Raw genomic sequence first — 21,665 nt, forward strand, 5'->3', positions numbered from 1 at the left:
AGCAGCTCCTGTGACAAGGACAGGCAGGGACAGGACAAGGGGACAAGTGCCAGAGGGTGAGGATGGCTGGGATCTCCATCCCAGAGGGATCACAGGGCTCAGCACAGCGACACTCACCAGGGTCTCCAGGAGCAGCTGGAGGTGGAGGGGAGAGCTCAGGCAGAGCTCAGGCAGTGTCAGGAGGAGCAGCAGTGCAGAATCCCTGGGCTCTCATCTCTTGGAGCTTATCCCCAGCTCATGATCCACCTGGCAGATCTGTAAATCCTCCAGCAGCAACTGTGTTACCTGCAGCCTGGATGGGATCAGGTCTGATTCATGGAGCTCCCCACTGCTGGGCAGCGCTCCCAGGAGCAGAGAAATATTCCTCAGGCACTAACATATGCATTTAGAGATAGGAATTGTCCTGTCGAGCTCAGGAAGAGTTTTATCACCGACTTTGTGCAAACGAGATGGAGCATATTTCTGGAATATACAATAGCAGAAATCTGCCCGAGTCCTGGGGCACATCCTACACCTGAGAGTCAGTAACCACCTCCATGGAAATGTGACCTCTGGCTGCTGGGCTGCATCACCAAAACGTGCCTGCTGCTCAGCTTGGGCCTCCTGCTTTGACAGAACATTCCCTTAAAATCCCAGACTGACAGGATCCACCGGGATATTCATTATCCATCTTGCTCGGGGAGTTTAATTAAGAAAATCTCTGAGGCTCCAGGAGGCAAAGCAGCAGCACTCAGAGGCAGGGGTGGCTGGAGCTCACCTGCACCTTGCAGCCTGTGCAGGGTGAGGAGCAGGGCCAGGTAAGTGGGAATGATTCCCCAATTCCCACGGGGAGATGCCCAGCCAGGGTATCCCTCAATAAATCCCTCTCAGCTTCTTGGCCTCTCTTTTTGTGTTCAGCAGCTGGGCACACGTGGGATATGGATGGCATATGAATGGGATATAAATGGAGTACAAATGCAGTGCATATGGCAGCCCCTTCCCGAGGGACACAACTCCAGCACTGCAGCTCGCTGCTTCTTTGGAGAAAAAGTGCTCAGAATTACAAAGTGACTTTTTTTTTTTCTTTCTTTCCCTCCTCCCTCTCAAACGGTTTCATTAGCACTGCTGCAATGGAATAAGGTATTTTGTTTTCTTATCTAATCATTTTAGCATTTTAATTTATGAAATACAAGCATAACTATCCTTGCTTTCACTCCTGATTAAACACACGCAGCTGAGATATTTCATGCTTAGCCAAGTGAATATTTTAAATATTTTTTTTTCCCCCAGAGAAACAATGCTAGGATGTCCGATCCTTTTTCTGTTACGGGGAGAAAAGATGTCTTAGAGCAAGCATTTAAATGAATGTCAGCTGGAAGAAACACACACTGAGTGCAATTTGAGATAAAACTACCATTGATCCCTTCATGTACAGCCTTTGTGGCAGTGGTGACGTGGCTATTGAAAAGAGACACTGGTGCCAGAGTCCTTCTAAGAGATAATCCGTCTTCTGAGAGAGGATTTAGGTTAAATGTACCTGTGAAAAACAGTGTATTTCAGCTGACATGATGAATGGCCTATTGTTCCTCCTGGCTGCCTGTGCCTGGGCTGGGGGCTGGCAGCAGAGCAGAAAGCAGAAGCACCAGGCAGCCCTGACTGCAGTCTCAGCAGTGTATTTGTTCCCTCTTTTCCCAGAGTTCCTAGGCAGGAATATCTAGAGCAGTTTTTAGCCTAACTGCAACTTTGCCTCACGCCACAACTCCGGGCAATTGCATTATTTATCAAATTATTTCTATTTCTATCGCACGTCTCTGTAGCTGTTTATTACCTTTTAAATAATGCTTGCCATGCAGTGAGGGTTATTAAAATGATCTCATGGATGTGGTAGTGGCCATGAGGCTATTTTGGGTAAACACTGAGGTTTATAAATCCTCACAGGTTTTACTGCTCAGAGCACAGGGCCCCAAAATCAGGGAGACAGTTCATGAGTATCTGCTCATCACTTGAAGAATGGGCTGGTTCAGGGTGTAATGCACAGGTGATAACCCCTGTGGCCCTGGATGCTGTCCCCAGGTGTGACTCCAACCTTTGTGCTGCATAAATAACCAACAGCCGGGTCAGAGCTTTCTGCTTCCTAAAGTTCATCTCCATCAAAACACCCCAAAGTCCACCCCACAACCCTGATGGTGCTCAGGGGGAGAGAGAGCCCTGGCCCTAAACCCCACCCAGCACCCTGTCCTGTCACTGGGACTTCCCACCCTTCATCAGCACCAGCCCAAACCCTCAGTATCCCCCCAAATGGGCAGGGCTTTCCAGGCTGGGGCTTCATCCTTGTCCAAGTGTTTCTGGAGGAACACCTAGGGGTTTTTCCTGGAGGAAAAAGAGGGGGGGAGAAAAGGATGGTGTCACCACCACCACCACCAGTGTGGGACATCAACACACCCTGAGGGCTCAGAACACCAACCTGAGCAAGGACAGGACCAGCTGGGTCCATTCTACAGCTGCCAGGATAAATCAGGACAAATCCCAGGGACAGGCAGGATGATCCCATGTGCTGGAGTCTTCCGTTTGCTCATCCATCCAAACTCCCAACTGAGTGGACTCTCCTGCTGTGCACGCAGCCTCCTGCACACCTTGCCCTGGTAGTTGTGGCTCACACAACCCCCCAGAGCTGCTCCAGTGGTTATTTGTCTGTAAGGACCCGTCTTTTCACGGTTCACAGGAGAGCCTGAGATAATTTAGAGGCTCCGTCAAAGCCCATTTAATTTAGTGCCTGTCTCTCTCTCAGTGAAGGCAGCAGGAGATAAGTCCTGCCTTATCCATGACACCTGACAGGCCTCTCAACAGCACACCCCCTATAATTAATTTTCAGCTAAGGACTATATTTGCTGCAAATGAACTGAGGTAAAATCCTGTTGTGTCGAGTTCAGCAGAACATCTCCCTACTTCCCAATATGGGAAACCATTCCTCCTTGTCCATGCACTTGTCTGTCCATGGAAAGTCTTTTAGCACTGACTTACCATAAAAAAGCTGTAAATAATATCCTAAAGAGAAAGAAGGAATAGAAGATATTTTGCTCAGAGAACTATTTTTGATCTTACAGCAGTGGCCCCTTTGGAACAAACAGCACACTGCCACTGAATTCATGACAGCTAAAAGCAGTCATGCAGCTGGCATCCTCAGTTTTCCCACAATTTTCTTTTTCCACCCATTGTTTATCTGCAGTGACGGAGCAGTCCAAAGCAATAATGCTGCATCCAGCCATTATTAATATCTATAAACACAAAAGCTGTGGTTTGTCATCATCTTCCCTTTGGTCTGTACATTTTTAAGACGAGTCTGGAAGTGACAGAGCCTCGTCCTGATGGAGCAGGGAGGCAGGAGGGAAAGGAAGGGAGCATTTACAGCTATTAGAGACTTCATGTAGGTTGTTCAGAGATGCCTGGAGTTATATTTCAAATACAAAAATATCCCTGGGTTTATCTAAGAGGAACAGTTCCCTGGAAAATATCTTTCTTAAGGGATGCTGATAACAGGAGGAAACAAATGAAAACCAAACACAAGAACTGCGAGGGACCCTGAAGGGAGCGAGGGGGCAGTGGAGAAATTCAAATAATAGAAACCTTTTTGCCTTCTCTCTGTTTTTTTCACTGCACACAAAATTAAAATAAATACAGTCAGAAAGCCCATGCCACCAAAACAAATATTTGAGCAAGCAGATTTGAGCAAAGCAAAGGAAAGCTTTGTTTTTACAACAGCTTTCATTCCTGAGACGTGAGGCAGTGACAAGCTGATACAGGAAGATTCTGCAAATCTAGAAAGGTCTGATGGTGCAAAGAGCCAATTTCCCATTGATTTTGGTGGGAAATGAAGACCAGCCCCACGGGCAGTGGCACAGCCCCTCCAGCTGGCAGTTTGCACACAAAGCTGTAATCCATGAGCGCTGTGATGGCATCAGGAGGGACAGGCGTGCTCCACACCCCAAACAAAAGGCTCAGGACCTGGGCCAGCTCTTGCTGATGGCAGCAGAGGGGCAAAGCACACTGGAAAGTGCCTCCTGAAAGGCTAAACCCTCCCTTTCTGCACAATTAGCCAGCAGAGACACAGCTCTCCACACGCGTCCTCTGAGCTCACAAGTGAGGAAAATCCTGTCCAGGCAGCAGCAGGTGCTGCAAAACCACTCCTGCTTCCACTCTGCCTAATGCTCAGTGAAATATTTGCTGTGCTCATTCTTCCAGGGCACTGACTGTAGCCCAAGGCATGGAAATAAGTGACTTTAGTCCGTGGTGAGGGACAGTGGAAATCCGAGGAATTGTGTTTGGAGTGCAGCATCCAGCCACTTGCATCAATAACTCCTTTCTGAAAAGGACAATCCACCACCCTTCACCCACAGCAAACACTGTGGAGGTTTGTAGAACATAACAATCAAAGGGAGCTCCACTGGAGCTCGTCAAAATTATTCTCTTAAGAGGGAAAAAAAAAAAAAAAAAATCTGTGCAGGATTGTCAGTGCATCAGCTGCTGACACAAAGTGTTTCTGGGAGCCTTCGTGAGATCTGAGCAGAGGCAGCAAATGCATTCTCAGCTTATTTGTTCCAGCTGATACCACCCGAATTGAAGCCCAAAGGCAGAGTCTTTCAAAGATAACATGTCTTTCCCTCTGGTTCAGACAAAACGTGCCCAAAGTACAAAGAGAAATTACGCACTCAGCTTGTAATGGACATTAACAGGTTTGTGAGATCCAGGGACACATTTACATCACTTCAAAATGATGTTTGAATAGCCATCAAAAATATCACCAAGCCTGAAATGTTCCTTAGGAATCCTTCTTCCCCTTTAGACTTGTCATGATTTCCTTGGATTCTAAAAGTGCATCTCAGAGTATGGCCCTAACTGTAAAATCATTATCTCCTTGCTCTTCGCCATAAAAACACCCACAAGAAGCAACATCTGATAATAATTTTTTTTCCTTCAAAATACCACAGACATACTAAAATCATTATCGCTGCTTCCTTCAGCTGGAGCACAGAGCAGGAAGTTCCACATCAACCCCAAACTGCATTGAGGCATTTCTTTGGGAGGCAGTGGCTGCAGGCTGTGCTCACCACGGAGCAAACCCCAGTGGCACTGCAGGGAGGGACCTGCTCCTTCCTGGAGCAGCTTTCCACAGAGGGAGGAACAATTTGTAGCTGCGTGTTCAGCACCCAGAGATGAATTTAATAGTCATAAAACCACGAGAGACCTGAAGCAGGAACAGCAGCAAGTGACACATTTCTGTAAAGGATGTCAGCACGGGACACGTCTGGCTGCAATCTGGAGGTTGGATGCCTCAGGGACAGAGCTCTGGATCATTCACCCTCTCCACCTCTGCAAGCAGAGCTCTGCTTTTAAAATTAATACACAAGTGCTAAGGTGAAAGCAAGATTTCTCTTGACCCCCTGTGACAGGTTTCTCTTAAGGGTTTTTTCATCCTGCTTTTAGGGATGTCAACACGGGACACGTCTCACTGTGATCTGGAGGTTGGATCTTTCCTCCCTCCACCTCTGCAAGCAGAGCTCTGCTTTTAAAATTAACACCCAAGCACCAAGGTGAAAAAGCCTGATGATTTCTCTTGACCCCCTGTGACATATTTCTCTTAGGGATATCTTCATCCTACCTTTAACAGGACACATCTCGCTGTGCTCTGGAGGTCAGATGCTCCTGATCCTACACCACCCTCCACCTCTGCAAGCAGAGCTCTGCTTTTAAAATTAATACATGAGCACCAAAGTGAAAGCCTGATGATTTCTCTTGACTCCCTGTGACAGGTTGCTCTTAAGGGTATCTTCATCCTGCTTTTAGGGATGTCAACATGGGACACGTCTCACTGTGATCTGGAGGTTGGATCTTTCCTCCCTCCACCTCTGCAAGCAGAGCTCTGCTTTTAAAATTAACGCCCAAGCACCAAGGGAAGAGCCTTTTGACTTCTCTCGACCCCTGGGAGCACAGCAGCCCCTGGGTTTGGTCTGAGCCAGGTCCAGCAGCAGCACAGGCAGCAGCGATGTCCTACACGTGTTCCACTGAGCACTACAGCAACACCACGCTGCAAAATAATCTGCTGGGGAAACAGGAACAGATTGCTGATGTTACAGGAGGCTGTGTCACGGCATGAGGGAGAGGCTGGTTCCAGGAGCACCAGCTGAAACTTGGCAGAGGCTGGAGCTGCACTTGTCAGAGCATTCGGCAAAGGTTTGTGGCTGGAAACAGGGAATCGTCTCCTGCTTCTACAGGAGCAGATGGAAGAAATGGAAATTTTAGGGATCAGCCTAATTATTGATGCATACAAAATAGACCAGCACTGAACCCAGATTCTACATAAATCTCTAACCCTTCTCAGGTAACCTTTAGCTGGAAATGTTTCCAGAATCATAAAATCATTTTCAGGTAAAGCCCTCTAAGAACATTGAGTCCAACTGTTCACCTGGCACTGCCAAGGCCACCACCGACCCCTGCCCACAAGTGCCACATCTTTTTAATCCTCCGGGGATGTGGACTCCAGCACTGCCCTGGGCTGGACAGCCCCTCTCAGGGCTAAGAGGTGATCATAGACTCACGGGATGGTTTGGGCTGGGAGGGACCCTAAAACTCATCCAGTGCCATGGGCAGGGACACCTTCCACTGTCCCAGGCTGCTCCAAACCCCAGCCCAGCCTGGCCTTGGTCTTCCAGAACAACACAAGCCAAAAGCAGCTCCTGCTGGCAAACAGCCTATGAAACAGCTTTCCAAGACTTCTGACCACCAAATCCAGTGGCTTCCCTGTTCATCTCATTCTCCTTCTGCAGACAATTGGCTAAAACAAGTGCACAGGTCAGTTATTTCAGATGTTGCAATGAAGCAGAGCCATCTCGTGCTTTGCAAAGTAAGACGAATTCTGCGCCGTCGGTTCAAACTTCAGGAGGCCATTTGCAGGGTGTCATTTTTCATCTCACCTGGGCAGGATGTAATGAAAACCTGACAGCTTATTGATGGTTTGGTTACCTGTCTGCCTTCGAGAAATTGCACAGGTGCTTTGTGTAAAAAAATAAAAATAAAAATACAAAGAGTCGACACAATTAACGTGAGGCAATGATGGGAAACGTCCTCTGAGGTTTTCTTTTCTGCTGAAGTGTCACCAGGCTGTGTGACCAAAAGACACTGCTGGCAATTCATCTCTCAAGGAATCAGGATAAAAATATCACCATGGTTTGTACCCTGGCACCAGCCTGGGAAAGATGTGCTGTCTGTCCTCTTGCCATTTTCTTTCTGTTTGAAGTAATTAAGCACTAATTAGGAAGTTTGAGGCAACAAATATAAAACCGGAATTTATACAACTTTTTGTATTCAAGACATGCTGGAAGAACGGGAGAGAAGCTTTTCTTCTTCAATTTGATCATTTTTCCTCTTCAAAATGATGTAGCATCAACACGGATAGGTAAAATTCCTGTTACAAAAGAAAATCTGAATGAGGGGGTCCACAGGAGGAACTGAGGAGGTCCCGAGGATGTGAACTCTTGAGAAAACCATGACTAAACTCTTTCAGGGAGACAAGATTTACTGGACAGTTTTGAAGTGCAGAGGACAGCAAAAACAATCAGATGAGAGCTTTCTGCTTTTCCTCAGCCAGAATCACTCCAGCTCCTGGAGAAGGGATTCAGCTGCTTCAGCTTTACCTGGTGCCAGCCAGGGGACTGAGGACAGAGGGGACAGCACGGTGTCCCCAAGGCAGGACCTCAGCTCCCCTCTGAAGCAGCTGTAGTGCCTGTGTTGGATGGTCTTCTTCTCTACCAACAAATTAACATTTAATTAGCTTGGAGGCACCGGCTAATTAATTTGGCAGGGCAAATGTATGCCCTTGTATGAACACATCCAAGAGGTTTTCCAGCTCCTGCCTGGTGTCCTTCCTCCCCAGGAGGCTGGGATTTCGGGGAGCTCTGGTTGGGATTTAGTTGAGGGAGGGATGAGCAGCCCTGAGCTCCCTCAGACTGCCACTGCTCCTTCCCGGTCTCAAGTCCTCTTCTTCTTTCCAGAATTTACCAGGACACCAGTTGTGGTTGCCCCTGGAAATGTCCAAGGCCATGTTTGGAAATGTCCAAATGTCCAGTTTGGATGGGGCTTGGAGCAGCCTGGGATGGTGGAGGGTGTCCCTGCCCATGGCATCCACACCAGGATGAATTTTAAGGTCTCTTCCAACCCAAACCATTCTGGGATTCACAAAATCAGACTGAATTACCCTCCTAGACTGTCCTGACTGCAGGCCACGGTGGAGAGAACACCAAAACACCTGGGAAAATCCAGACCCAAATGACTGCAATCTTGGAGCAGAGAATCCAGTTTGGGTAACAAACCCCAGCAGGTGTCTGGCAGGGCAGTTCTCTCTCCTCAGTGCTGTGTGACAAGGACTGAGTTAGCTGGGCTAACTCCTCACACTTCCCTGGCTGGAAAATGCCACCATGTGCTGCTTTCCTGAGCTTTTGTTGCTTTTCAGCTACAAAAAGAAAAAAATTAAAAAAAAACCCAAACCAAACCAAACCAAACCAAACAACAACAACAAACCAAAAAAACCCCACAAAACACCCAAACCCCAAAAAACCAAAAAAAAAAACCCCAAAAAAACCAAACCAAAAAAAAAAACCCAAAACCACACACAAAAAACCCCCCCAAAAAACCAACAAAAAACCCCAAAAAAACCCAAAAAAACCCCCAAAAACCCCCCAAAAAACAAACCAAAACAAAACAACAAAAAACCACACACACACAAAAAAAAAACCCCACAAAAAACCCCACAAAACCCAAAAAACAAATAACCATGTTCCTGCTGTAAGTGTTGTGGCTCTGCCTGTGCAGAGCTCACACATCACAGAGCTCGTCAGGACTGCCAGATAATGGCACCAACTGGGAGAGTTTCCACGAGGATGGGGAGTGTGCCTGGAGTCCCTGGGTCAGATCCTGCTCCAACAAAGTGCACCAAGAGGGTCCCTTAACACAGAAACTTGTTTAATTAAGGTAACAGATGTTGCTATTACACAAGTCGCAGGGAATGGTGGTTTAATTGGACACTTTCATATTCTTTGCTACCAGCACAGAACATCGTTTGTTTGGGTTTTTTTATGCATTTCTTTCCTTGCAATTAAACTGTATAAACAATGCAGGCACTGTATATTTGTGGGAAAAGAAACGGCTCTAATGATGTAGGGGCTTCACATGAAGAAGAATGAGAGAAGAGCAATTTGTTTTGGGGCTTAAAAGTACAATTATTTTTCTGTCCCAGCCTGAATACGTGTCTGGTGGCAGGGTAAATGTGACTTCCAATAGCTCTAGAAGAAGATTAGGAATTAAGACTGTTGTGGGCATATTTTAAATAAAAGTTCTCTTGGTTTTCCTGCACTCTTTCTGCTCTCTGCCAAGGAGAAAGGGAAAAGTGGAAAAATGTGGAGGAGCAAGAGAAATGTGAATCTGCTCTTGAAGCACACAACACTACAGCTTCACCTCTGGGAAACATCCCTGTCTCTCACTCTGTGAGGAATAAATAAATGGAATTATTGCCATTGTGGCGTGAAAAACGAAAAGTCCTTTGCCTAGGTGCAAAAACAAGACCTGAGGAAAGGGGGAAGGTTTGCAGGGGAAGCCATGCAGAGCCTGCAGGGCTGAACAGCCCCTTCCAGTGCTGCCCCCAGAATGGTTCAGATGGGAAAGGATCAGGCTGGAAAGGTCATCACATCCAACCTCCCTGCTGAGGCAGGTCCCTCTGCAGCTCCTGGTCCAGGATTATGTCCAACCTGCTCCAGCAAAACCACTCCACACAACACACATCCCTTCACTAACTGCATGAGGAATTTCCTGAAGATGCTCTAACTGAACAGCCTCTGGTGGGAAGTTATTAAAATCCAGTTCATCTGTGCAGTGGAGGGACAAAAAGCCCCAGTTTGTTGCCACAGGACCACGTCAGGAAACCCTCCTGTTCCAGCACCTGTGGGACTGTTGGGACACCAACCCTATTTATTGGTGGGCAGTGGAAAACTCAGGGGCTGTTCCCAGCAGAAAGGGATCTCCTGGTCCTGGGTGAGGATTTCCTGGGAATGGGTGGATTTTGATCATGTCTCACCTGCTCCTGCTCCCCTCTGGCCCTGTGAGGAGCAGCATCAGCAGGACTAAAGATCTTTCACTCCCTTTGCACAGGAAAGTGAAGGGAAGATCAAGGAGGGAAAATGATCCCTGTACTTTTCCCCACACAGAAATAGTCTTTGTTCCCAAACAGCATTTGCAATACATCTATATCTGTGCTAGAACTGTTCCTATAGAAAATGTACCTTCTGGAGTCAGGCTCCCAACATCATTTTGACTCCAGTTAGGCCTCCGAGGCAGGATTTCCATTATTATGGAGATGAAGTGCCTTTAATGACTGCAATCATATAATTGTACCCCAGGGCAGAATTCCTAATAACACAATCGCACAGTTCTCAACCACCAGTAAGAGATGCCCTCAGGCCGTGTGATTCATTGAGGTGCAGCACACACTACCTCAGCCTCCAGAGAAGAACATGAAACCTAAACTGATAAAGCTATTTTTATTTTTTCCCCACCGTGGTAGTCTCTGCTCTCTGGGCAAACATTGAACACCACACTTTGTTTTGCCTCCTGGACAGCAGCAGCCTCCAGAGCCGGAGTCTCAGCAGCAAAAACCACACAAGGTGTCTCCAGCAAGGAATTTCACATCCCACAGCAGCTGAAAAGCCACAAAAGCCCCAGGAGAAACTCTGAAGTGATTGCCATGGCAGCCATCAGGCTGAGCATCAGCATTCAAGGCAAGCACTGACACAGGAACTCTGCTTTAACCCCACGTGGAACTGGAAGGATCATCTCTATTGATTAACCTCCACGTCATCAGCCTGCAGGCTGCAGAAGGATCCAGATGTTCAGGTGCCTCCCTGGTACTCCCAGGACCCTTTAATGTCAGTTTAAGCAGAAATTTCATTGAAGTTTCTTCTCCCACGCCTGTCTGAAAGTTCTGTTTCCCATCCTGGATGAAGAGATTGCAGCAGCAGCTTTTCCTGGCATCTTTCTTCCTAGATTTCAACAGATTTTATATTTCCAGCCGCCAAGAAAGTTCTTGTTTCAAGCCCACAAACTGGGTGTGTGGGGAGATATTGGAGCTGGGCTCCAGGCACTGCTGCTGTCCCCTGGGACAGCAGGGAGCAGATCACATTCCAGCCAGCACAGAAAGCAGAAATACAGCAGAATTTAGGAGAGCTCAGGCACCGTGAAGGCAGAGGGAGCTGATGAGCAGTGCCATCACCACAGGAGACAGTGTCATTCCTGAATTGTGGATTTCCCACTGCAGACAGTGTCATTCCCCAACTGTGGATTTCCCACTGCAGACAGTGTCATTCCCTAATTGTGGATTTCACATTGCAGACAGTGTCATTCCTGAATTGTGGATTTCCCACTGCAGACAGTGCCATTCCCTAACTGTGGATTTCCCACTGCAGACAGTGTCATTCCCTAACTGTGGATGTCACTCTGCAGACAGTGCCATTCCCCAACTGTGGATGTCACACTGCAGACAGTGCCATTCCCTAACTGTGGATTTCACACTGCAGACAGTGCCATTCCCTAACTGTGGATGTCACACTGCAGACAGTGCCATTCCCTAACTGTGGATTTCACACTGCAGACAGTGCCATTCCCTAACTGTGGATTTCCCACTGCAGACAGTGTCATTCCCTAACTGTGGATGTCACACTGCAGACAGTGCCATTCCTGAATTGTGGATTTCCCACTGCAGACAGTGTCATTCCTGAATTGTGGATGTCACACTGCAGACAGTGCCATTCCCTAACTGTGGATGTCACACTGCAGACAGTGCCATTCCCTAACTGTGGATTTCCCACAGTCTCCAGGTGCAGAGTGCAGGGCTGGGCTGGTGAACGAAGGCAGCGGGGAGGATTCAGCACCCTCATCCCCACAGCAGACACAGCCCAGGGTGTGTCAGAGCAGAGCAGGTCCCTTGCCAAGGCACCGTTCTGACACTGCCAGGTGATCCCTGGATGATCCTGCTGGCTGGAAAACCCCTGGGCTGGAGGAGCTCAAGATTTCACACCTGCTTGGGCACATTTCACGTCTGGTTTGCCATCCAGGGCTGGCTGCCCAGGTGGGAGGCTCCTGGCTGTGGCTCAGCAGCAGCAGGAGGAGAGAGCCTGGCACTGCCATGAGAGCCTGGAGCATTCCCAGCTGGGTTTGCCCCTGAGCCCAGGGGGTGCCACCACCTCCTCCCACCACTGCCCCAGTCCCAAATTAAAATGAGGAGCAGGAAGTGTGCTGTGCCAAGGGGAGCAGCCTCAGAGCAAACAGCACATCCAGCCACGGGCTGTGCCAGGAGCACGGGGACACAGATGGGACCTGCTGGGGCTGACACCCCAAAGCCTCCAGCACCAAACACTCCCAACCCTCAGCACCATCCCTGATGCCTTCAGTTTTCTCTCCCCTGTATCCCAGGTTCTGTGGTGCCCAGGGGCAGCTCTGAGCTCACAGTCAGTGTCACTCAGCTCTGCACACAGCAGGGACACAAAACAAATCCTTCTCCTGCTGCACACCAAGGACAACTTTCAGCCCCAAAGCACAACCAAGGGTGGGCTGGAGGGAGGGACAAGAAGGATGGGACCTCACAGCCTGGAGCTGGAATGGGACAATTCAACCCCAAGGTGCAAATGGACCAAAACTGATCCAAGTGTGAGACCTGGTGACTGTTTGTCCATTTTGTGACCATTTTGGGTCCTCCTTGGGTGTAGCCCTGGCCAGGCTCTTGTCCTGCCCAAGGTGGATCCTGGAGGCCTTTGAATAAATCTCTGCTTTATTCTCCAGCTGTGTCCAGTCTCTGTTCCAGCTCAGCCTTCCCAAGGCATCACACTCACCAGGAGAACAGTTATTTCAGCTTTAAAATCCACTGCCCCTTGATCTGTGACGACTCTGACCTCAGCAGCTCTGTGCCCTGCCTGCTAAAGGAAGCTTTGTGTCACTGATCACCAACTCCTCTCATCCCAAGCAAACAGCCCAGAGAAAACAGCTTTGTAAGGATCAGAGAAAGGAGCTAAACAAGGCAGAAATGGGGTTTTCAATATTTGGATCATCTGGCTCTACATGAACTGGAGCTTTCTGCATGCTCAGACACACCACCACAGTCTCTGTTTCAACGGGCATTACATGGAGCAAGATTAAACTTTCCAAGATAAAAGAACTGCTCTAACAGATAAAAGCTTTTAAAGATAACGATTTCTGGCTTTCTGGCCTTTACTAACAGGATGGGATTCTCCTCATCAATCCCACTGCCACATCATGTTTTGGAGGAGTGTCAAGGACAGTTTTCCATGTCCTGCTCTCAGGTGTTGTGCAGGTGACACAACCACATCTCTACATAGCCAATAACAAATCAACACCACAGAGGAGGATTTCAAAAGCTGGCTTTTGAATTTCAAAAAGAAATGAAAAAAAAAAAAAGTTAAACTTGGCCAGTCTGAGAAAGCCACCTTCAAGTCAGGCATTAGAACAGTCAAATTAACTATTGCCCCCCAAAATTCCTGTTTGCAGGACACTGAGTAATGCACCAGAGCTGTGCAATTTGCATTGAAGCCTTTTATCTCCTGCAAATATATATATATATTTTAAACAATGGTTATTTAGAGCACTGCAGAGGCAGAATACTTATTTTTTTTGGAGTGCATCTTTATCAGCTTCCTGGCAGGGCTGTTTTAATAGCAGACAGAGATGGGATGGGCACCATGGGAATGGGAATCTCACCCCCAGCTCCTTGGGATTGAACACGGGCTGTTTCCTCGTGCATTTGCAAGTCAATTTTGCCAAGCTATTAATGACAAATTCAGCTTTGATTGCTGAAAGTCCCTGGGTTAGTTAATGAAAGAAATGGTTACTTTAAAGACATTACCTCTCATTTTCTCTTAGGATGTCTCTTCCTTTCTTCCAAGAATAAGTCGGTCTGGGGGAGGCTTTGGGCTTGCACTCAATGATGACTTCACCACCCACTTTCACCAGAGTTACCTTCTTCAGCAGTGTTTTGGAAAAGTCTGGACCAATGGCTGAAAGCAAAATGGACACAAACCAGATCAGAATTCCCTCAGGGAAAAAAAAAAAGGTCAGATTTATTAGAACATTACAAAATTCCAGGGTTGTTTCTCACTGACAATTCCTAAATGATTGGACTTTATGGATGGGGCAAAAAGACACCTGAGTGCTTCTTTCACTGCAAAAAAATACTTGATTTGTTTAAAAATGTGTGTCCAGCTAAAAGAAACCAGAAACTATGAAGACTATGAAGACTATATAAGACTGTGAAAAAGCCCTTAAACCAGCTTTGCCTTTGTAAAACACTCCAGAATTAAAGGAGACGTCCTGAGGACATTTCCCACCAACGCACTCAGAATTAAATGCATTATTATTTATATATCATCTATCATTATCAATATATTATCACTTCTGAAATGAACTTCTCAGATGATTGTCCCAAATTTATAAGCAAAAGAGATTTTTTGAACAAACCTGTTACTCCCATGGCTGCAATAAACAGTTTAGACTGGTTTTTTGTGAGTCATTTGCTGCATTTTCTTGCTCCTGTGTGAGACACAGGAGTTGCCCACTGTGGGTTTTACTCTGTGATATTCAAAACGTCATCATTTGACATTTAGACACTCTGGGTTCATTTCCCAGCACTGCCACAACTTCCCTGTGCCACTTCAGGAGTAATGAATTTAATTCATTGACACCTTTTGTTTGTCAGGTGGGGATTTTAATGACCTTTTTTCCCCCCTCTCTCTAGACCCACAACTTAATTTTTCAATTTGTTTTTTAATTCTGATAATTCTGTAAGACAAGACTGCATCTCAAAATACGTATTTTACAATGTCCAGCACCACTGGATTCTGCCTTTATTTAAAGACTCCAGGCAAGATAATTGGCAAAAATAATTGAGAAGAATCACTCTGAGAAAAAGCTCGGTCTGTAATTTTCCATTTCTCTCTTTCAGTTAATTTTGCTGTAAGTCTCACTCGAGATGATTAAACACCACCAGTAGCAAGTGCTTAACTTCAGGACCTTTTAAAACAACCATTTGAACACTCAGATCTGGTTAAAAGCTGAAATTTCCCAGGGAGGGCTCGGAATGTTGCCCTGCTTTGAAACTCTAGTGAAAAGGCAAACCTGCTGCTTTCCTTTCAAAACGTGCCAAGTTAAATCACAGATGCACAGGGATTTATCTGCAGGACACCATTTGGGTGCTTTTCCTGTGACAGACAGAAACGGAGCTGCAGAACACAAGGGAGAAGTTGGCCAAATAAATGACAGGTTTCTCAGACCAGACTCTCCAAAATCTGGGTGTTTTTTTGTGTGGACAGGAGGAGCTGCTGGGCACAGGGACACCCCGAGAGTCCCCACCAACAAGGATTAAAACTCTCTCCTCTGAAAACATCTTCCTTCTTCCCAAAGGTCCATTTTGACCAGGTTTTAAATAGACAAGAAAAGCATCAGTGGGTTTATTTCGATTCCTTTCATGTCCAATAAATCTCAGCATTGTGAAGTCTAATTTATTGAGCATTATTGTACCTTTCTCCAACAGCAACACAGACAATCCTTCAAATGAATTTTTTTTCTATGCAGGCATCTATCACTGATGATAAAAAACGGCCAATAATTGAAAATCCCATAGCTGGAAAAAACCTCACGTTTTGTCCTTCAGGGCAAATCAGGGAATGCTGCTACTGAACATTTGGTTTGAGAGCAACTAAACCTTTCTTTTGTGATCAGGAATTGTGTTTAACCTTTTAAAACTCCATCCCTATGCTGGCCAGGGCTGCCACTCGTACAAAACATAGTTTGGGATTGCAGTGGAGCCTGGCAGGGACCTCTGGGATGGTCCCAGCCCACCCCTGATCAACCAGGAGCAGCTACAGGAGCTTGCCCAGGGCTGTGGCCAGTTGGATGCTGAGAATCTCCAAGGACAGGGATGCCACAATATCTCTGGACAATTTGTCCAACCAACCTCAAAATAAAGGTTGTTTTTTTTAATTTTAAGCTGCATTCCTAGGGTTTCAGTTTGTGGCCACTGCCTCCTGTCCTGGCACTGACACCTCTGGGAAGATCCTGGCTCTGTAATCTGCTCCCTCCCCTCAGGAATTTCCCCACTTGGATTGACATGAGCTTCTCCTGGTTTTAGCTGGTCAGAGCAGAGCAGCTGAGCACAGAACTGTGGGGTAGAAGAAGCTTTTCTTTGGCATGGAAATGGGACTTTTTTTTTTTTTTTTTGGGAAAAAAATTTCGGTTGCTGTTGGATTGCTGAAAGGTCTCTTCAGACAGGAGGTTGGTCACCATGTCCTGAGCACCTCTGCAGCCAGGACTGGACATTTTTGGGTCCTGGATGTTCTGAGTGCCAATGCTCAGGTTTCTCCAGAAATAGCTTCAACCAGCAGGAGAGTGAATGCACCTGCCAGCTCCTGGAGGAATATGGGATGAAGTAACAAAACATCTTTCCTCTGCTCTCCACTGCCTCAAGTTTTCATTTCACACTTTCCTTAAAAACAAATGGTCAAAGCTCCCTCGTTGCATAGACGGTAACACCTTACCAAAGAAAGGACTTGTAAAAATATGGTTTAGGCCCTGCTACTCTGGCTGAGCTTCCATGTGAAAGTATCAAAGGAATGAGAAACAGCACAGCAATCTATTCTTGTAACAGAGCTGTTCCCACCTGCAAAACCAAGAAATCTGTCCCTTGAGAATCAGTGAAGAAAATACATAAATAATCTAGAAATAGGGGAATCTGATGGACATGCAGAATGCCATTTACCCACCAATGAAGTGAGTGTTGGTGTGCTGTTAACCAACTTGATCTAACACGGTGATAATCCTATAAAAATATGAGCTGTGCAATAAAGATTTGGCTTTTCTGCACGAAGAAAGAACAGTCCAGGCTGCTTTTACTGCCACAATCCCCTTCAGCTTCATGCTGCCCCAAGTTTGTCTACTTTTTACTGTTTGCATTTTATTCTCACGCAGCTCCAAGAAAACGAGGTACATTTTTAGAACTTATCTATTTTGTTTACACATTTCTCCTCTGGGAGGAGAAAGATGATTGACGGTGATGTTCATCAATGAGGCTGAAGAGGTGGTGACCTGTGCAGCCAATCTTTGGGATTCTTGTAAAAATGTATATAAGATGGACTGAGAGAAATAAAGTAGAGAGCTTTTCTGCCGACCTTTCTGCTGCCTGCTCCTTTTTTTGTGTCGCTAACAGTGACAGCTTCAGGTGCTGCAGCCTGGCAGGAGCAGCTCGGGCAGAGACCTGCTGTGGTTTTTGGGAGGTTTTTGGGGCTGGGGGAGGTGAACTCACCGATGACACTGAGCTCCGCGCTGGTGAAGATGACGCCGTGCCTGTTCTCCGCCACGCACTGGTACATCCCCGCGTCCGACAGGCTCACGTTGGGGATGGTGAGGGAGCCCTGCTCCAGCTGCACTCTGCCCTGGGGGAGCAGCCAAACAAACCCCAAAATGAGCAGGGAGACGCCCCTTCAAAGCAGACACCCACAGGTCGTGGCGCTGTGTTTTATAGAGAGGTGGACGAAAGCGAGTGGAGGTAACGGGAAGAATTTGCATGCTCCAATTTATTTGTCTGCCAGCCAAATTTATGTCAGGCTAGAGACTAAATGGTAAAACCAATATAGGAGTTGGTAAATGCAATTTAAATTGGAGGACTTTGCCTTGACCCCTTCATTGATTTAATACCCAAAGCATTTAGATTAATATCCCTTTCAAGGAGATAAGCTTGGAGCAAGAAATGCACTTCTGTTCCACAGTGGCACATCACAGCCAACCCCACCCTCAGAAACATTTAAAACAATGGTGTTTCCATGGATTCACAGAGCCATTAAGGGTGGAAAAGACCTCCAGGATTACTGTGTCCAACCTGTGACCAGACACCACCACAGGAAGTGAACTATAGCACATTCAGGTGTTTCTTGGACACCTCCAGGGATGGGGTCTCCAAATCTCCCTGGGCAGTTCCAATGGAGAAATTCACCCTTTCCATGGAGAAATTCCTCCTGATGTCCAACCTGACCCTCCCTTGGCAGAGCTTGAGGCCATTTTGAGTGTAGGTGGCAATGCAGGCTGGTAAGACTGGCTGCCATCTCAGGCAGAAACACTTAAACCCTTCTGCAGTTTACTGACAACAATGTAAATGCTAATTATTTAATGATCCTTTACTTCATATCAGCCACTAACGTGATTTAAGAACAACACCATCTGCCAGTGACCAGCGTGAAGCAACCAGAATTAGTGTGTGGAGTGAAAGACCAGGCTCTCATTTGTCAGCCTGAGGACATGGAGCCCGAGTTATCAATTCTAATAAGTACAGCAAAGTGTTCCCCCTCTCCCCAGGAGTTTGACATTTAAAAAAAAATAATTCTAAAATAAAGAGCTATTGGTTTTCTACTTGGCCTTAGGGCAGAAATTTAATGTTTGTGCAATTTTTGATCTGGGTTTGATCAAATTGGGGCTGCCATGTTCTTTCACAGTAAGTGAAGGGGGAAAAGTGCTGGTGCCTGTGAAAGCAAAGCTTTGGTGACTTGGCTGAGTGTGTGGTGACCAGGTGGGATCCTGGACTGGGGGATGACCCTCCAGGAGAGGCTGGGAGGATGTGCTGGTGGGAGAGGTGTAATTCCACAACTCCTGCAGGGGGACACAGCTCAGCAGGAGGACTGGGAACACCATTAAACACCAGCAGGAACCCCAAGGTTTCATTATCACTTGAAGTTCACCTAAACATCCTCGATTAAAATAATTATTTTTGAGTGATCATTCTCTGGTGACAGATTCCAAAACCTCACTCAGCCATTCCTTCTTTCCAGCCTTAGTTTTGCATCGTGGATGCTTGGTTTTGGGGAGGAGCTCTGAATGTAGAGCTGTTGTGGGTCCTGCTTGTTCCCAGCAGCAGCTCCTGGAGCTGGAAGGAGGTGCCACTAGGCATGGGAAGGAACGGGGCATTTTCTGTGAGGGTGGGCAGCCCTGGCACAGGTGCCCAGAGCAGCTGTGGCTGCCCCTGGATCCCTGGCAATGCCCAAGGCCAGGCTGGACAAGGCTTGGAGCAGCCTGGGACAGTGGGAGGTGGCAGAGGGTGGAACAAGATGACCTTGAAGGCACCTTCCAACCCAAACCATTCTGTGATTCTACGGTCCCAGAGAGCCTCCATCCTCCCTATCCCAAAATAAACAAAGCACCCAGAGATCAGAGAGCTGGCAGAGCCCCTCAGTTTAGGATGGACATTGAGTGCTGTGTCCAGCTCTGGGATCTCAGTTTAGGGTGGACACTGAGTGCTGTGTCCAGTTCTGTCCCTCAGTTTAGGAGGGACACTGAGTGCTGTGTCCAGCTCTGGGTGTCTCAGTTTAGGATGGACACTGAGTGCTGTGTCCAGCTCTGGGATCTCAGTTTAGGGTGGACACTGAGTGCTGTGTCCAGTTCTGTCCCTCAGTTTAGGAGGGACACTGAGTGCTGTGTCCAGCTCTGGGTGTCTCAGTTTAGGATGGACACTGAGTGCTGTGTCCAGCTCTGGGATCTCAGTTTAGGATGGACACTGAGTGCTGTGTCCAGTTCTGGCCCCTCAGTTTGGGATGGACACTGAGTGCTGTGTCCAGCTCTGGGTGTCTCAGTTTAGGATGGACACTGAGTGCTGTGTCCAGCTCTGGGTGTCTCAGTTTAGAATGGACACTGAGTGCTGTGTCCAGCTCTGGGATCTCAGTTTAGAATGGACACTGAGTGCTGTGTCCAGTTCTGTCCCTCAGTTTAGGATGGACACTGAGATGCTCAAACACATCCAGAGGAGGCCACGAGGCTGGTGAGGGGCTGGGAACACAAACCCTGTGAGGAAGGGCTGAGGGAGCTGGGGGTGTTTATCCTGGAGAAAAGGAGACTCAGAGGTGACCTTGTCACTCTGTACAGCCCCCTGAAAGGTGCCTGTGCTCAGGTAGGGCTGGGCTCTTTCTCCAGGCAGCACTGACAGAACCAGAGGACACAGCCTTGAGCTGCACCAAGGGAAATTTAGGTCAGATATTAGGGAAAAGATTTTATGGAAAGAGTGATAAAGCACTGGAATGATCTGCCAGGAGAGGTGGTGCAGTCACCATCCCTGGGTGTGTTTAAAGCAGACTGGATGTGGCACTGGGGCCATTATTTAGTTGAGGTGTCGGGGCTGGGTCGGACTCGATGACCTTGGAGCTCTCTCCCAACCCAGCCATTCTGCGAACTCTGTGCTCACAGCACCCACAGCTCCCCTCCCAGGGGCCCCCAGCAGTGCCTACCTGTGGCAGCAGGGGCTCCCCGTCCTTGAGCCAGCGGTAGGAGGGTTTGGGGCGGCCGCTGGCGCGGCACTCCCAGGACACGCGCTCCTCCAGCGCCGCGCGCACGTCGCCGATGCGCTGTGTCCAGCTGGGCTGGGCTGCAAGGCAAACAGGGAGGGAAGGGAGGCCTCCTGCCTGGGAGCTGCAGCTCTGAGCTGCCCAATGGCCTCTTCTCCCATCAGCAGAAGGTTTAGAAGTCGGATTTGGTAATGGCAGGATTTCGGCTTTTCTATTTTTCATGTATTTGTAACCCTGCGGTTCTTTAGTGCAGAACTCCAAACCCCACACACGGTGTGAGCTGCTGCTCCCCCACTTTGGGCAGACACAACAATTCCTCTCCGGGCCTGGGGATCAAGGAGCCCTCACTGCCCCAGGGCTGAGAGATGGGAACAAAAGTGAGTTGGGGGCAGCAAACTTGGGGTCAATGATTCATTACCTGGAGCTGGAATTGGAAGATGAACCCCCAAAATGCAAATGGACCAAACTGATCAAAGTGTGAAAACCCGAGACCATTTTGGGTGCAGCCCCTGGGGGGCTTCATCTGCCCTAAATGTACCTGCAGGCCCTTCAATAAATAGAACAGCTTTTTATTCCCTTAATTCTGTCTGCCCTCTGTTTTTAGGTAGCCCCAAAAAGGCATCCTAAGAACTGCTAAAGATTATTGTCTTTCCTTAAGTCCAATGCTGATTTCTGAAGGTGGCACAGCCAAGATCAAAAGCTGCTTTAATTTTACCTTCAGTAAAAACCCTTAAAGAAAAAGAGCAGCTGCAGAAACCCTGCAGAAATCCTACAAAAACAAAGCAGTAGTTACACACCTGCTCCTCCAAATAGAGACATTTTCCTCAGGGTCTATGTAACTTGGGCTTCAAAGCTCTAAAATTTAGCTTCTGACTTCAAAACTCATAGTTTAAAACTAGTCCTGCACTGAAATTGAGGTTATTCCAGTGACTCTGCACTGCTTCAGGCCCAGCCTCTCAGTCTTGTCTTGATTATGGCCAAATCTCCACGTCTGGCCACAGGAACGAAAAATCTTTGGACCCAATAATTGTATTAATGCCACTGAATAAACCTAGAAAGGCCACAAGCAGATATTGGAGACATGTCTTGGTAGAATTTGATGAAAAGTAACACTGGCAGTTTTCAGCCCCTTGTGAGATTGTATTTTTAACTGTTTCACAGAATTTTATCAGTTTGTTGGCTTTTTTTTTTTTTTTTTTTTTTTTTTTAATAGAGTTTGAGTTTAGCCAGATTCCTGTAAATTCCACTAAAATTGCCACATGG

At 47.4% G+C, this 21,665-nt stretch overlaps 1 protein-coding gene across 1 annotated transcript in view; it reads right to left on the bottom strand.

The window, feature by feature from the left end:
- Nucleotides 1-21,665, bottom strand: part of LOC136366238 (contactin-4) — a 129,737-nt gene that overhangs the window by 34,713 nt on the left and 73,359 nt on the right. Inside the window, exons 8-10 of the mRNA XM_066327159.1 lie at nucleotides 20,346-20,482; nucleotides 17,384-17,513; nucleotides 13,934-14,084 (exon numbers count right to left, since the gene is read on the bottom strand). Coding sequence (XP_066183256.1) covers nucleotides 13,934-14,084; nucleotides 17,384-17,513; nucleotides 20,346-20,482 — 418 coding nt within the window. The remainder of the gene's footprint in view (nucleotides 1-13,933; nucleotides 14,085-17,383; nucleotides 17,514-20,345; nucleotides 20,483-21,665) is intronic.

The sequence above is a fragment of the Sylvia atricapilla genome, chromosome 11, assembly GCF_009819655.1.
Source record: "Sylvia atricapilla isolate bSylAtr1 chromosome 11, bSylAtr1.pri, whole genome shotgun sequence".
NCBI lineage: Eukaryota > Metazoa > Chordata > Aves > Passeriformes > Sylviidae > Sylvia > Sylvia atricapilla.